At 41.2% G+C, this 16,989-nt stretch overlaps 1 protein-coding gene across 1 annotated transcript; it reads right to left on the reverse strand.

Annotated features, from left to right (window-relative positions):
* Window positions 1–13,005: 13,005 nt before the first annotated feature.
* LOC120035082 (eukaryotic translation initiation factor 1-like) lies at window positions 13,006–15,019 on the reverse strand. Its single transcript, XM_038981853.1, has 4 exons — window positions 14,838–15,019; window positions 13,714–13,877; window positions 13,529–13,630; window positions 13,006–13,348 (listed from the first exon to the last, which is right to left on the reverse strand). The coding sequence occupies exons 1-4, from the start codon at window positions 14,866–14,868 to the stop codon at window positions 13,304–13,306; spliced, it is 342 nt and encodes a 113-aa protein (XP_038837781.1). The 5' UTR covers window positions 14,869–15,019; the 3' UTR covers window positions 13,006–13,303.
* Between the last annotated feature and the right edge of the window lie 1,970 nt (window positions 15,020–16,989).

Below are 16,989 nucleotides of genomic sequence, written 5' to 3' on the forward strand. Positions count from 1 at the left end.
CGCTTATAGAAGTAGTTATAGAACACAGTATTTCAATAAAGTATAGTTTGTGGCAATTGACCTCTAAGTGCAAAGTTCTTGCAGACCATAATTCTAACTAATAGACATAGATTGATATGGCAAGAGACACCATACAGAGCAGATTTAGGCTAATAACTGCTTCAGAAAGAGATAGAGAGGAGTTAAATAATATTATACTGTCAATCAAAAAAAAACTTTCAACTCAGATTAGCAATGGTCTACCAATTTACGCTGTTGCAGTGAGCAAGCCTTTTTGTTAAGGTCTAATGGTGAAACACTTATACAGATATACTGTATTTGTCCCACAGGAAAGAAAAACCTCCCAGACAAATTGTTCTGTCACAAAACAAGTCGTTCTGCTACATAGATAGCGATATTGAAGCTCTCACTTTGTTATCTCGGCAACACGTTAAAAAGGAGGCCAAGGATGACCATAATGTTGGCCGAAGACACAGCAACTGAACAATAAGTTCAACTCTACAATCAAAGACTGTCGCCACTGTGTGTACTTTGTTGGTTTAGAACACATTTTAGTCGCTTGGTTTCTGAATCCCTCATTATCTACACTGTTATCTCTATATCCCTCCTCCCGGGTGGCGCAGTGGTCTAGGGCACTGCATCGCAGTGCTAGCTGCGCCACCAGAGTCTCTGGGTTCGCGCCCAGGCTGGGCTGGGTTCGCGCCCAGGCTCTGTCGCAGCCGGCCGCAACCGGGAGGTCCGTGGGGCGACGCACAATTGGCATAGCGTCGTCCGGGTTAGGGAGGGTTTGGCCGGTAGGGATATCCTTGTCTCAGTATGTAAAAAAATGTAATGTAATGTAATAAAATGTATGCACTCTACTGTAAGTCGCTCTGGATAAGAGCGTCTGCTAAATGACTAAAATGTAATGTAAATGTTGGGGAAGCTGCTGCAGACAAGAAGTGATGTTTCTTCATAATCCCTCTTAGTCAATTACCTCATCCACTTCAGCCCATAATAAATAATTCCCATCATTTTCTTCTGAGACATTTAATTTGGCTATAAATTGTAGTAATTTGTTCTAAGACATGGCTCGATAAGTGCTTTTTTTGTAAGATTATATCGCAAAATGGCCACTTATGAGTTTAACATGCCATTTTCAGTCTAGCATACTGTTCAACCAAGTAGTAGAATCTCAACTTGGCCTCCATCGATTTGAATTAATACCTCTTTAGTGACACCACACGTTCTGCTGTAACTTTAATGGTGACACTAAAGTCCCCTTACCTTTATGACTTCAACTTTGAAATACTGCTATTGCATCAGATTCATCCCCGTTGAAGAGATTTCAGCTGCACCCTAATCTCTACCACAATATGTACCACAACAGTTGTTTTCCCTGCGTGTCAGAGGTGAGTTGTGAGTCATATCACTGTTGTTGTGATTACGTTCCATTAGAACCAATTAGTGAGGTATGTATAAATCCATCATTCTGGCTCGCCAGCATTCCACTGCAAAGTGATACATGGCCGTGCCAATGTTTAAATGGGTCACAAACCCAGAAAAGCTGTAAAACTGTAAAAACTCTGGAGGCGTATTTGCACTCCATCAAGCTGTCAGCTTGGAACTGTCCTGGCATTGGCCCTCGCTAGCCTCCAGAAAAAAAGCACAGGCACTAGCACAAACCATGTCCTGCGTGTGAATTTACAAATTGACTGAATGTGTTTCTCTCACTGTCCGGGAAAAATCCAGTCCTTTTCAAATCGCACCCCAGGGGAGTATATTTCTGGGTTCTGTGACACTGTAAAGTCCATGGAGAATAAGAGCACCTCCTCCCAGCTGCCCACTGCACTGAGGTTAGGAAACACTGTCACCACCAAAAAATCTGCGATAATTGAGAATTTCAATAAGCATTTTTTTACGGCTGGCCATGCTTTCCACCTGGCTACCCCTACCCCGGTCAACTGCCCTGCGCCCCCCACAGCAACTTGCCCAAGCCTCCCCCATTTCTCCTTCACCCAAATCCAGATAGCTGATGTTCTGAAAGAGCTGCAAAATCTGGACCCCTACAAATCAGCCGGGCTAGACAATCTGGACCCTCTATTTCTAAAATTATCCGCCAAAATTGTTGCAACCCCTGTTACTAGTCTGTTCAACCTCTCTTTCGTATCGTCTGAGATCCCCAAAGATTGGAAAGCTGCCGCGGTCATCCCCCTCTTCAAAGGGGGAGACACTAGACCCAAACTGAAACAGACCTATATCTATCATACCCTGCCTTTCTAAGGTCTTTGAAAGCCAAGTTAACAAACAGATCACTGCTATGCAATTTGGTTTCCGAGCTGGTCAGCCATGCTCAAGGTCCTAAACGATATCATAACCGCCATCGATAAGAGACAATACTGTGCAGCTGTATCCATCGACCTGGCCAAGGCTTTCAACTCTGTCAATCACCACATTCTTATCAGCAGGCTCAACAGCCTTGGTTTCTCAAAAGACTGCCTCGCCTGATTCATCAACTACTTGATTTCAGTGTGTCAAATCGGAGGGCATGTTGTCCGGACCTCTGGCAGTCTCTATGGGGGTGCCACAGGGTTCAATCCTCGAGACGACTCTTTTCTCTGTTATACATAAATGATGTCGTTCTTGCTGCTGGTGATTCTCTGATCCACCTCTACGCAGACGACACCATTCTGTATACTTCTGGCCCTTCTTTGGACACTGTGTTAACTAACCTCCAGACGAGCTTCAATGCCATACAACTCTCCTTCCGTGGCCTCCAACTGCTCTTAAATGCAAGTAAAACTAAATGCATGCTCTTCAACTGATCGCTGCCCACACCTGCCCGCCCGTCCAGCATCACTACTCTGGACGGTTCTGACTTAGAATATGTAGACAACTACAAATACCTAGGTGTCTGGTTAGACTGTAAACTCTCCTTCCAGACTCACATTAAGCATCTCCAATCCAAAATTAAATATAGAATCGGCTTCCTATTTCACAACAAAGCATTCTTCACTCATGCTGCCAAACATACCCTTGTTAAACTGACTATCCTACCGATCCTCGACTTCGGCGATGTCATTTACAAAATAGCCTCCAACACTCTACTCAGCAAACTGGATGCAGTCTATCACAGTGCCATCCGTTTTGTCACCAAAGCCCCATATACCACCCACCACTGCGACCTGTATGCTCTTGTTGGCAGGCCCTCGCTTCATATTCGTTGCCAAACACACTGGCTCCAGGTCATCTATAAGTATTTGCTAGGTAAAGCCCCGCCTTATCTCAGCTCACTGGTGACCATAGCAGCACCCACCCATAGCACGCACTCCAGCTGGTATATTTCACTGGTCACCCCAAAAACCAATTCCTCCTTTGGCCACCTTTCGTTCCAGTTGTCTGCTGCCAATGACTGTAACGAACTGCAAAAATCACTGAAGCTGGAGACTCATATCTCCCTCACTAGCTTTAAGCACCAGTTGTCAGAGAAGCTCACAGATCACTGCACCTGTACATAGCCCTTCTGTAAACAGCCCATCCAACTACCTCATCCCCATACTGTTATTTATTTTATTTATTTTGCTCCTTTGCATCCCAGTATCTCTACTTGCACACTCATCTTTTGCACATTTATCACTCCAGTGTTTAATTGCTATATTGTAATTATTTAGCCACTATGGCCTATTCATTCCCTTACCTCCCTTATCCTACCTAATTTGCACACACTGTATATAGACTTTTTCTATTGTATTATTGACTGTATGTTTGTTATTCCATGTGTAACTCTGTGTTGTTGTTTGTGTCACACTGCTTTGCTTTATCTTGGCCAGGTCGCAGTTGTAAATGAGAACTTGTTCTCAACTAGACTACCTGGTTAAATAAAGGTGAAATAAAATAAATGAAAAATATATTTGATGCCCTTCAACCTCTCTTTTCTACCGAATTCCTCCCCTTGAACTCACACACACTTAATAACAAATAACAGTGAGAATGGGTTGCATTTCTATAGGTTAGCTCTTCTCACTATGTGTCAAAAACACTTTATTCTGGGGGATACACTGGTTTTCACTGTGGGGTAACTTCCCACATCCATCATCAATCTCTAGCACCCAGCTGAGTGATACTTGGCAGCCATTTTGTGTCACAATGCTCACCGCTATGACAGTGGAGAGGAAAGTAAGAGCCATTTTTTCTGGCTCTACCTTGCACCCATCAAAACCCAGGTGTTGCTGTCACCTGTCCCCCAGGGAGTAGGGCCAGTGGAGCGGATAGAGAGAGGGGAGGGCAAAGGAATCGGGCCTAACTTACCTTGGGGATTTCATTAGGAATCTCTGAGGAGGGCTACATGTGGAGCCCTGTCTGGACTCATCACCCCTGGTCTGGCATTCCCTGAAACAAATGGAACAGACACCTGTTCTGTCCCAACCTCAGTTCAGTTCAGTTCAGTCTCGTGTGTGTGTGTGTGTGTGTGTGTGTGTGTGTGTGTGTGTGTGTGTGTGTGTGTGTGTGTGTGTGTGTGTGTGTGTGTGTGTGTGTGTGTGTGCGTGTGCGCGCGTGCGTTTAGCACAGTAGTTGTTAATACTCATGGAAGTATTTATGTGCATACACTTACATGTATGTAGCTGTCTGTCAGCCCGTCTGTGCTTCCTTCGCAAAAGGATCAAGTTAAAAGAGCCAGCACAGACTTTTTGACTCAAGCACTCAGCCAGCAACAGAGAATGTTACACAACTTTGTAAGACCTTTCAGGAGATGATCCCATTCATCAACGGAGTGGCTACAAAGCACATCCACATATCGAACTCAGTCCAAATCAGTCTCTTGTGTTGCCATGGCACTAAGAGGCTTTGCACGGTGATGTTAGGGAATTCTGAATGTGGCTGGCAGTTTGGCCAGGCCACAATATTCCCAACAGAGGAACAGCTTTATTGTAATGACAAGATCATGCATAAGATGCCAAATGCTTTTTCTTTGAGAAAAGAATCAAATGAACTTGGAGGGGAAAATAAGGCAAGACATGAAAGAGTACAACCACTCTGATCTCTGTGTCCCTGGACTCCTCTGGCGTTTCTCACACTCTCTCCCTTTTGTCTTTGCCTGGCAAAAGCTGCAGATAGAAGATATTTTCCCATCCCTATATATCATCATGAGACGTGAAGGATGTGAGCTGAGCAGAGCTGGTGAGGAGCATCTGTTTTTCACCCCAACCCTGTTGACCAGAGTGTTAACTTATCTGAAGCCGCTGCACCATTGGGCTATCATCATCATCAACAATGCATCCTCATCAGCAGTATCATCGTAATGATGGCATTAGTGTATACAATGTGTATTTGTATTCTTAATATAGTAGAATCTACACTATTTATGCGTTCTTGCAGAGCATGTATTAGATAGATGATACACAGCAGAGATCACAGGCATAAGCCACTTAAAAGGACACATTTTATCAGTGACAATTAAATATCAGATGACTTTATCTTTTTCAAGCCAATTACCTTGGGTTTGAACCCAGCGGCCATGGCTGTGTAGTGTGCCAAACACTGATAATATCTAGATGAAAATCGGCCGGGACTGCTACTACCTTCCCAGCTCGAAACCCAGGCAGCCTTTCACGCTTAATGTCATTTAGCAGAACTATTTATAATTGATCAGAACTAGGATCTGTATCCGGAGGACTTCAGAATGCAAATCAAATACACTGTATGTGCATATCGTGACCATGTACTGGATTTGATAGTGTAAGTATACCCTACTAGATGACGAGACCAGATTATACATCTACAGTGTCAAAACAAGACTAATAGCAAGTCACTTGGTGAGTGTTTTTTAATGCTTGAATATTGGCGATACTGACCAAACTACGTCAGTGTGTATATTGTCAAAACAGTTTAGTCCCCCTCCTTCAGACTTCCTGCCACTCCCTTACAGCTAGAGGCGAGCCTGCTCACCCAACCCGTGGCACTCTCTGAACAGAGGGTTGAGGCCCTGGGCCCTCAACATAGCAGCAAGCACCCTATGACTGGTAGTGGCCCTAGGAAACCAGCCACTGGTATGTGTCACTCTCCTGTGACAAACTACCTCTCTCCACATCAAAAAGTGTCCTGGTCAAGCAGTTTTCAGAAAAAAATCTTAATGTCTCACACAAACACTTTGTAGCAGTCAATAACCCCAGAGCTAGCAAAACAAGCTCGTCCTTGATCTGGGTGACTTGTTTTGAGGCACGGACATCCACAATGTTGTTATTTTCAAGAACTTGGTGTCACATTAAATGTAAGGGAAGGGACAGTTGGTGATATGTGCATTCCGAATCGTCGCTCATTGATTGAGACAGGTGGGTGTCCACCCCAAAGTGATGCATATCATGATGACACTCACCTTTCTCGATCATTGAGAAGATTTGAAATAGACAAGATGGCGGCATACACATTGCTGGATTACTTCATGGAGCAAAACAAATATTTAATTTATTAATGGAGCATTTTATAATTTCATACGAACCCCCTGCAACTAGACATGGAAGTTTAGAAGATATGTGTTGTCTTTCCAGTCGGGAATTGAGGAAGTATCGCCAAGTAAAGGTTGGTCGAAAATTCTCTGAGCTATACTTTACACTACCTACACTCTTAGAAAAAAAGGCTCTATCTAGAACCTCAAAGGGTTCTTCGGCTGTCCCCATAGGAGAACCCTTTGAATAACCCTTTTTGGTTTCAGGTAGAACCCTTTTGGATTCCATGTAGAACCCTTTCCACAGAAAGTTCTACCTGGAACCAAAAAGGGTTCTCCTATGCGGACAGCCGAAGTACCCCTTTGGAACCCTTTTTTCTAAGAGGGTACTGTGTAACTGTTGTATGGAAGCATTCACCTATCACTGTCATTTAAAAGTGTAGCTATTCAGTCATAGCTAGTGTAGCTATGACTGAGATCTGCTCTCTTCTCCTCCTGGTCATTTCCATGTAAAGGACCCATGAGCACCAACATGTGAAGTTCATAGGAGTATATCAAATTTGGTGTAAATTTTTTTAATTTACATTTTTATTTTACCTTTATTTAACTGTTTTACCTTTATTTAATTGTTCAGGCACAGGATGACAGATTTGTACCTTGTCAGCTCGGGGATTTGATCTTGCAACCTTCCGGTTACTAGTCCAACGCTCTAACCACTAGATAAGAGTCTATATTTAAGGGAAATTAAGGCATAGATACGTTTTTCAACATTTTTCCATCCAAAAAATGAGGAATAAGCAAAAGCTTTTGATTTCAAAGATGGGAAAGAATTTTTTATTTTTTTATCTACTAGAAAAAGTCTTAAAGGGTATTAGAAATACATCAAAAGAGAATAATGTTGAAGAAAAAACCATGCCAATATTAATATTTAAATTTAGTTTTGCAGAAATTATTTTCCTTCTGTAAGTTTAGGAAATATTACCTAGTGTTTTGTGATTCTGTTACCAAAAACTCACATATCTTTAATATATTTTCACATTTCTATCTGATGAGGAGGGAGGATTATGAAAGTACACAGAAGTAACAAGTAAAGGTAGACCTATCAATTAATTTGTGTTTTAACTGACAACAATTTTGTGATATAATTATTAAGTGATAACCAAATCTGTAACAGAGTGACCGAAAAATTAGTAATAGAATGATCGCAATTGAATTGGCCACAATGGGAAATCATAATAGTCACAAATCACATTTGCAGTAGAGCACAGCACAGTACAGCACAGTAAAGTAAAGTACAGATTATTTATTTTTTCAGTTTTCAGATTGAAGTTGAGTTTGGTTATGGATCAATATGATTTTACAGATGATTTTGCCATTATCCATTAGCCTTTACATATGCTTAAATCAGGGAGTTTGACTATAAAACAACATATTTCTATATTTTCAGGGGGAATTGACCATGTATAGACCCATAAACTGAATTAGTGTAATAACTTAACACATATTTCATGTCAATAGGTTTGTTTAGTTTCTCTTGCACAACCTGGTTTATGTGAGTTTTGTGAAATAGTCACAAGGGTAGACCTGGTTTATCAGAGTATTGGGACATAGACACAGGAATAAACCTGGTTGGTATGGGTATTTGGGCTGAGATATGCAGGTGGAAATCTGGTTTATGTTAGTATTGGGACTCAGTCAAAGGTGTAGACCAGGTTTGTAGGAGTACTGGAGCTGATGTGCAGGGGGTAGACCTGGTTAACAGTTTAGGAGGATTCAGGCTTCAGCACATTTAGACCTGGCTTAGTTGACGAATTGTGTTCAAGCACAGGTGCAGACTTTGTGGGCATGTAAATTGGAGCTGAAGTTTTCACTTGGTCATTATGGGGTATAGTGTTTAGATTGATGAGGATTTTTTATTTATTTAATCAATTTTAAAATAAGGCTATAAGGTAACCAAATGTGGAAAAAGGCAAGGGGTCTGAATACTTTCCTAATGCACTGTAGGTTACTGTTGGTGACTTGGCGAATACAGGCCTAAAGAAAGTGGGTAACAGGGCTGAGATTGGCAAGTAACAGGGATGAGCTATATTGGCAAAGGAACTGAGTAACAAATAGGGCATTTAGAGCTAGGATATGGGTGTATCTGTACATGATTGTATCAACATTAGGGTATTGGCATATGGGTGTTAGGGTTAGGGAATAGGGTGACAGGGCTGGGGTGTGTGAGTAATTGGGTTTAGGTGTGTGGGAAAGTAGGTATACAGTGCTGTGAAAAAGTATTTGCCCCCTTTCTGATTTTCTCTATTTTTGATATTGAATGATCTTCAACCAAAACCTAATATTAGATAACGGGAACCAGAGTTTACAAATAACAACAACAACAAATGATACGTATTTTATTTATTTAATTAACAAAGTAATGCAACATCCAATTCCCCTGTGTGAAAAAGTCATTGCCCCCTTACACTCAATAACTGGTTGTGCCACCTTTAGCTGCAATAACTGCAACCAAATACTTCTTGTAGTTGTTGATCAGTCTCTCACATCGCTGTGGAGGAATTTTGGCCCACTTTTGCATGCAGAACGGGTTTAACTCAGCGACATTTATAGGTTTTCAAGCATGAACTGCTCGGTTCAAGTCCTGCCACAAGATCTCAACTGGGATTAGGTCTGGACTTTCACTTGATCTAATATTAGGTTTTTATTGAAGATCGTGACCAAGAATAAAACATACTTTCATGTACATACTTTAAAAACGTATTTTTAAGCGATATGGATTACATGTTAGGGTTACTAATGGCATAAGATTTGGATAGTGGCATGCTTCCCAGTCAAAACAGTTTGCGCATATATAATGGCAACATTTTGTGAGGTTTTTCTTCATTTTGGAATTTGGCAGCGGTTTTTGTGGCTATTCCTTGCACACAACATTTTTTCTTGAGGCAAGTCTACACCCCTCCATCGGTGACTGGTCAATAGTACTACTCCTAATAAGAGTGGGAATTATGGACGGGATTATTCAATTAAGTTTTTCTTGTCATTCAACGAGATAGTTTTCATGCACATTTTTTCAATTAAGAAATACTGCACCAAACATCTTACCTAGATGTAAAATTGCGCGACTAAGACCTCCTAGGCAAAAATGTCAAAATGAATGAGAGATTTCTTGATTTATATTAGATTAATTCCGACTTTTTTGAGGAAGTGTTTCTGGCTATGTTGTTACTACAGTGGCTGAAGAGGGACAAACAACAGTAATATTGCCACCTTTTTCTTGTTTTTCAAGAGCAGGTCTTTAGGGAATATTCGCCAAGCTGAGTTCTACTAGGAGCAAACGGAACCTATATATGCAGACGCCTTTAGGACTGTGTGCACACATTGCCTTATGCTCATGGGACGAGAGCCGCAAATTATGATATCATACTTCTGACCTGATCCTATTTATTTAACAGATGATTATTTTGGTTTAATTTGATATATATATATTTTTTTTTTTTTTACTCATTTGAAAGATTCCGCGTCCGTGGGCTTATGTTGAAAACGTACATGGCTCGAATGCAATGCAATTTTGTCTGTTATTTCTGGAGAAGTGCAAATATGAACTGTAAATTGGTTCCATGACGTTTCTCTTTATATTGGATCTTTGTCCAGCTCCTGTGAAATGTTTGGATGTGCGTAAAACCCTCCATAGCTTAAATTGCCTTGTCTGTATTATACGCCCACAGGCAGCAATTATGGTGCCTGTAACTGTATTTAGACATGTTGTTTCGTTTTTATTCGAATTTGATTCAAATTATACACTCTCTTCTTAGGCCTCATCAATAGCCTAATGAATGTAATCTTGCTTATTGACTATGTTTATCATGTTCATGTCCAGACTGCAATTTACAGTAGGCCTAGGCCCTATATCAGTGTGAATGCTATCAGATTAGATTTTGATCCATCAATGCATGTCAAAGGGAGTTTTTCCCCTCGTCTAGCGTCTCTGTTCAATAATGTACAGTATTTCCATATTGAAGCAATGCATGGGGCAGGCTAACGAACTAACATTCGAATTGGAGTTGATGACAACGCAATACAGAAAAGACTGTAAATACACAACTTAACACAACTATATTTATCCATGGAGCACGTTCTGATTGGCCACTGAGGTGTCAAGCCTTGACATACCCACAACCACCGCCAGCTACTGCGCCCATAATTCCGGTTGTGAAAGTAGCAAAAATATTTCCGACACACCCCAAACCTATAGCAAGATCGCCAGTGCTAAGATTTACCATTGCGTTAGATTTGTTAAAACAGAGCCCCCCCATGTTATATCACAGATGACACACGATTCTTTCTGCAAACATGTTTGAATCTTAATTCGGATTAGATATTTAACCATTTTAGGAAACGTGGTCACATAAAAACTGAGGGAGATTTTACAGTCATTCTGTTACCAAACTTTGCATCTGCACTGTTCATCAAGTTAATGTGTTTTAGTACAATTTTCAGAGGCAATTGTTAAAAGTATACTTCTGCATATAGGTGTATGGTTTGTTAAACTTCGCAATCAATGGTTTTTGCTTGTTTTACATTTTAAAGTGAGTCTCAGCATCACTCTGTTACCGTGGAATTGCCCTCCTCCTACCCAACGCTGCGTTCGTAACCAAGTAGCAATTTACCACAATGTACAACAGGGAAAAACTACTTGAACAACCCTCCAACTGGCAATTACCAGTGGGAAACTCATCCATCATCCTGAGCTCCCACATGCTGACCTCTGACATCACCTACAAAGAAAATGACCTCGATAACAGCATTTTCGGCAAATGCAACAAAACATTTATAAAAAGCAATTCATTAGGTTTTTTAACACTATAATTTGTTTACAAGTGAGATAGCTGTACTTTCAGTTCATGGTTTACACAGCTTGTTAGCCATTAGCCAATCTGCATTTCTCAACGAGTTCAAAGCACATGAATGCATCCAACTGGTATTTATGACTTCCCAACAGTTGAATTCCCACCTGGTTACGAATGCAGCATAATACACTGGAAAGGCCCTGGAGTCTGCGATTTGACTAAGTGTAGAAAATGTGAAACCCAAAGCAGATTAAAATTATGGATAGGGAAAATTTGGAAATTACAGCAACAGCAATTCAAGACTATTTGTAACACCGAGTACTGAAGCTGGCATTGATTAAAGTCTATTTAAAAAAACAAATTTAAACTCTGCTGTTATAGTGCCCCCAAGTGAGAATGCATAGTATAACAGCACATTGGTTTGGCGTAGTTGAGCTGCGTCATGCAGTCTGGCGCTGGCAGGTCCAAACAGCATCACATGAAGACAGAAATATAGCGTTGACTATTTACCAAGCTGTGTGCAGTGTTTGAAACTGCACCATTAGGATTTTTTTTCATTGTCTTAACTGCGTTTCCTTTACACATACATTAAAGGCCTAAACCTGAGAAAACCACCTGGTCCAAAATGTCTCCCACGGGTCTTCCCATTGTAAAAAAAAAAAAAAGACTGAGAAAACATGCAGGAAACAAATGGTTGATGTAAAGCAGTGATAACTAATAGAATAACTGGCTTGGTACGCTTTCGAAGGAAATCCCCATATGGTGCGAAGAACAGATTGGGTAGATGGTAACCTCTTGTTAGATAGCATCAAATTAACTGATGGTATCTGCACAGCCACAGAGAAAAAGTAATTCCATGCAGCACTAGAGTATTTCCCACTGCCACAAAAGAAATAGGAGCAGGGGTGGAGCCACTTTTTTGATCAGTGTGATGCTATGTGGCTATCCTGTTTAACGTTCAGCTTTTTGGGATGTTATTAAACTGCTACTCAACACTGCACCCATATTGATCATGCATCAAATGGGCCACCCCACGCATGTTGAATCAAGACCTGAGCCTGCATGAACAGCCAGATCCTTCTCCCAACCTAGGTGAAGACACTAGCTGAACCTGTGGCATGTAGCGGTTCACTTCCAGCCACACCGCTTTTCCTTTGTACATTTAGCAGATCTAATCCAGAGACAGTGCATTCAAAGGGCGGTAAACATCAATAAAGCAGCCATCAGCACTAGTATGCAAAGGCACTCATCCCCACGTACTGCCCTATTCTCTACAAGACGCCACGTCCTGTACAATAAGCAGTTGGCTTTTTGCAACACGTCTATATTGACCAAATTATCATACAGCAATCTTGGTATGGTCCATTTTGTATGCATAGTGGAATATGTCACTGCAAAACCAGCTATTAAGATTAAATAATTGTACCTCATGAAAACAAGCTGTCAATTTCAAATATTTATTGAATAAAATGTGGTATTTTATAAACATGTCTCCCCCACTCCATTTTCAGTTGGTAGCCCAGCGTCAATCCTAACATGGCTGACTTTTTTTAAAGGAAGAAGCACAACCTTGTAGATGGGAGATGGGGCTGCGCTGGTCAGAACTTCAGCAACACTCTGCTGTAACCTGGAAAGCATGCAGCCCCACAATACATTGGAACTGCTTCTCCCCAAACTGAACCACCCTTATCTATTCTAACCACCCCCCAAATCCCGCAACCACAACAGGATTCCGCATGAGGTGGCGGTTGATCATTTTATTGAAACTTGTACAAAACAAAAAGAGTTACATGGAATTGTGCCCATCACACAGCAAACTAAAAAATGTAAGGAAAAAAACTAAATCACCACTCATCCCACATCTGTCAAGCCGTTTGTCCATGTTTGCACTGGACTGCTCCCGTATGAGGGGAGAGTTAAACTGGTAGTAAAAAGTCTCAATTCAGAGGTATTCATTATCTTAAAGGGGATGCGGTGATTGCAGCACGGGGGAGAGAAGTATCACAACCAGGGGAGAGGGGGCTGCTGAGAGCTTCTAGAATCCGTGGACCTTGAGCTGCTCCTCTTTCGCCAGGCCAATCTGGAAGTGGGATTAGGGCAGAAGAGACATCACACAAAGGTCACACAAAGGAACTTCGAACTCTAGTCACTGAACATTTACAAACAGGGGCTTTTCTATGAGAGCCATCTTATACGCCACACTTGTGTGTACTATACACTGGGTGCAATGTGCTATAATAGGAACAAGAGTCAAACCTACCTCAATCAGAAATGTGCAGATATTCTTGCGCTGGTCACCTTGCAGCTGAATCACTTCCCCATACTCTGGGTGCTCAATCACTGTCCCATTGCAGGCAAATTTCTGTTGACAAAGCAGAACTTGTCAAAAGGCCAGTAGCACAAAACATGGATCTTTCCTAGTATAAACTCCCTGCCATAACATACCTTCTTAAAGGCCTTGACTAGCTTCTTCTTATCATAGTCGATGGCTATGCCCTGGACCGTGGTCAGAGTCTTCCTGCCGTTACGCTGCTGGATTCTTATGTGGATGTAGTCGTCAGTCCCAGATGGGAGCCTGTCATTACCCTTAGTTGCATCAGCAAATGGGTCTGTGGGGAGGACACCATTTAAAAACAAGTCACACTACAATTCAAAACAAACATCTGTCATGTAAAATTACAAGGAAGCAACCTAAAGTGATAACTAAAATGGTAGTGGTTAGTTTGACCTAGCTAACAAAAGATCCAGGCCGATGAACTGGTGACGTAACGTCTTAGCCACGAGGCTCAGGCCCAAGTAAAACCCTGCACAGATGCTTGTCAGCAAATTACATGGAATATGGGATTACAGAGAGGGGGGAAAATCCCACAGAGTAGGCGGCTAATCTGCTCAAACCTACATTTATTCGGAATATTGAGATTAGTGACATGGGAGAAAGTCGAATGGCCCAGCCCAGATAGACAATCATTCCGGGAAAACAAGCAGAAATTTCGAAAGGAAGTAATGAATGTTAGAGAAACCAACAATTCAGCGGGGCTACATTATTTGATCTGGCCATTTACGTAACCCTTAAAATAGTTTACGCTTCACCCCAAAAGGCCTTCCCGGCAGGGTCGAATAACATACAGACAAAGGCAAAAACATACATTTATACTCGGTCCATTGTTGATAGTTAACGTTAGTGCCAGAAAGACAACCGACAGTAAGAACGAGTTACTCCCAAATCGGTATTGTACATTGATCAATGTATCCACAATAGACTAGTTTGATATACCGGCTACAAATCCGCGTTTGGGCCTAAAAAAACGAAGTGAACTTCGGCCTAGTTGAAGTCTGATGGATATTGGCCAACATTCGCAAAAAACAAAAAAGCTATTAATATAACTTATTTTCAATCGGGGGGGAATGTTCTCTATAAATAACCCGATTTTTCATGAACATATTAAAATCAAAACGTTATATTTCGTTGGAACGCCGTCAAAATTCTTACAAATGCTAGCTAACGTTAGCAACAGCCCTTCCCCCACTTTTTCGACCCCGCGTTTGCCGAGATGGTTGAAATGTCTTACCGAAAGTTTGGAGGTTCTGGATAGCGGACATACGATAAGATTTCCTTTCCTTTCGGATAATAACTGGTTAGCGATAGACTGGTCTGCTTAATTTGTTTTTCTTTCTTTAAATCTTCCTTTTCACTGGGACGACGTTTTAGTCAGCTGAAAGGCTCTCACAAAATGGAGATTGTTTAGCTTGCAAAGTAGAAAACAACCCTTTATAGCGCCTCCCCGCACGTAAGGACGTGCATCACGCCACACCCTATTTTACTGGAAAAATTACGTAATTATCTTGGTATTTCAGAAGGGAAAATAACAACACCTGGAACCTAGGCTACATAAAAACTATAGCACAAATATCTAAATTAAATGTGAAGATCTTAGTTAATAAAGCAATGTTCTTCGTCGATGAAACAATGGTCAGTGGTACATTATTCAATTTTAGGAAATATATTGAAAACAGAAGTTTCTGTTTTTGGTATTTCTACACCTGCATTGCTTGCTGTTTGGGGTTTTAGGCTGGGTTTATGTACAACACTTTGTGACATCAGCTGATGTAAGAAGGGCTTTATAAATACATTTTATTTGTTTTTAACTGACTAACTAAAGGCTGACCGAGCCCCCTCGAGAGAGAGTTGCAGATTACAGCAAAACATTCTTATGCCGACTATAAAATGTGTTGGCACCTTCAATTAATGCACCTTTTCTCATAAAAAAAAGTCAATTTCAGCACCCCTCTTGATGAAGGCAGATTCAGAGGGGTTGGGTTAAATGCGGAAGACACATTTCAGTTGAAGGCATTCAGTTGTACAGCTGACTAGGCATCCCCTTTCCCCTTTTTATCTCAAATGTAAACACGACCTCACTTGAAAACTCTAGCTGCTGTTTGTCTGTGTCTGATGGGACAGTGCTATCCGGCATCCTTGGGACGCCCCAACGATAAACTGTAATCTTAACCCCTTAACCTAACCATTTAAAATGTCAACTTCAATGGGGTAGGGACATCCCAAGGATCCCTGATAGAACGGGCCGTGTGTGATGAACTCCCAATGACTGAAATAAGAAAAATATCTGTTTTGGAGTGTACTTGAAATATGCAGCATGCAATCCGAATTGTCTTGATCGTATGAAGAGGTATCCTGTTGACCATATTTGGCCAATTTATAGAAAGTGAGCCAATGCTTAGAGTTTGACTAACCTAGCCTGCTACTGTAAATGTAAATGTGCCTGCTGAGGCTAGTGTTTCATTAGCTATCTCTCTGTCAGTGAACACATTTTTGAATCATGATTTGGCATGATTATGGGGTGGTTTCGTGGACACAGATTAAGCCTAATCCTAGACTAAATTGCACTTTTAAACTGGACTAACTGAAATGTAATTTCTCAGACATGGTTGAAAATAGCCTCAGTTGCTCTAGTCTAGATTTTAAAAATCTGATTTCCAGAAGGACTATTAGAGTAAATCTAGATTTAAGTGAAGGCTTAAATTAAACCTGTCCAGAGTCAGGTTTAACTTCAGATTAATGGACGTTGGCCCCCAGGTTGACCTTGGCAATGGAGTAAAATGGATTACCCTGGACTAATTCAATGATGATCAAAGAGCACCATCAAGGCCAGACAAAAGGATAGTTATAGACAGGAGCAACCCACTGAATGATTTTGATTAAATCAAATTTCCGTGACTATTTCCTTACGTACAAAGAAAATGCAGCTAACATAGAGTTATATGAATATGGGAACTTGTCTGGAGTCATTGGCTAAATAGATTGATGTCATATTCCCATTAAGTGTCCCTCTGCAGCAGATGCTGAGGAGTACAGGAATCGTAAATCTGGTTCTAAATAAATGTACAAAGTGTGTGCACTCCCACTTTGCAGTTCTCCAACATGGTTGCACATTGGAAAGGTACGCCTTATGACTCAAGGATTTTCCAAAACTGTATGCTCAGCTTGAAGGAGGACAACATTGTGGAATCATACTTGGTGACAGTGGGTATGCACAGAACAACTTCTTGTTCACCCCCTATCTTCATGCAATAGGACCTGAACAACAACTGTACAACCCAGCTCATATCCGCTCCAGAGGTGTAGTGGAGCGCATGTTTGGTGTATGGAAGAGTCCTATCCAGTGTCTCAGAAACACATTGCGTTTTCAACCAAGAAGATGCTGC

Source organism: Salvelinus namaycush, chromosome 3, assembly GCF_016432855.1.
Source record: "Salvelinus namaycush isolate Seneca chromosome 3, SaNama_1.0, whole genome shotgun sequence".
NCBI lineage: Eukaryota > Metazoa > Chordata > Actinopteri > Salmoniformes > Salmonidae > Salvelinus > Salvelinus namaycush.

Coding starts and splice junctions, on each gene's coding strand:
- LOC120035082 (XM_038981853.1), bottom strand. CDS start 14,868: ATGTCCGCTATCCAGAACCTCCAAACTTTCG. Junction 13,631..13,713: donor TAGTCAAGGCCTTTAAGAAG/GTATGTTATGGC, acceptor CTTTGTCAACAG/AAATTTGCCTGCAATGGGAC. Junction 13,349..13,528: donor TCTGCACATTTCTGATTGAG/GTAGGTTTGACT, acceptor TCCCACTTCCAG/ATTGGCCTGGCGAAAGAGGA.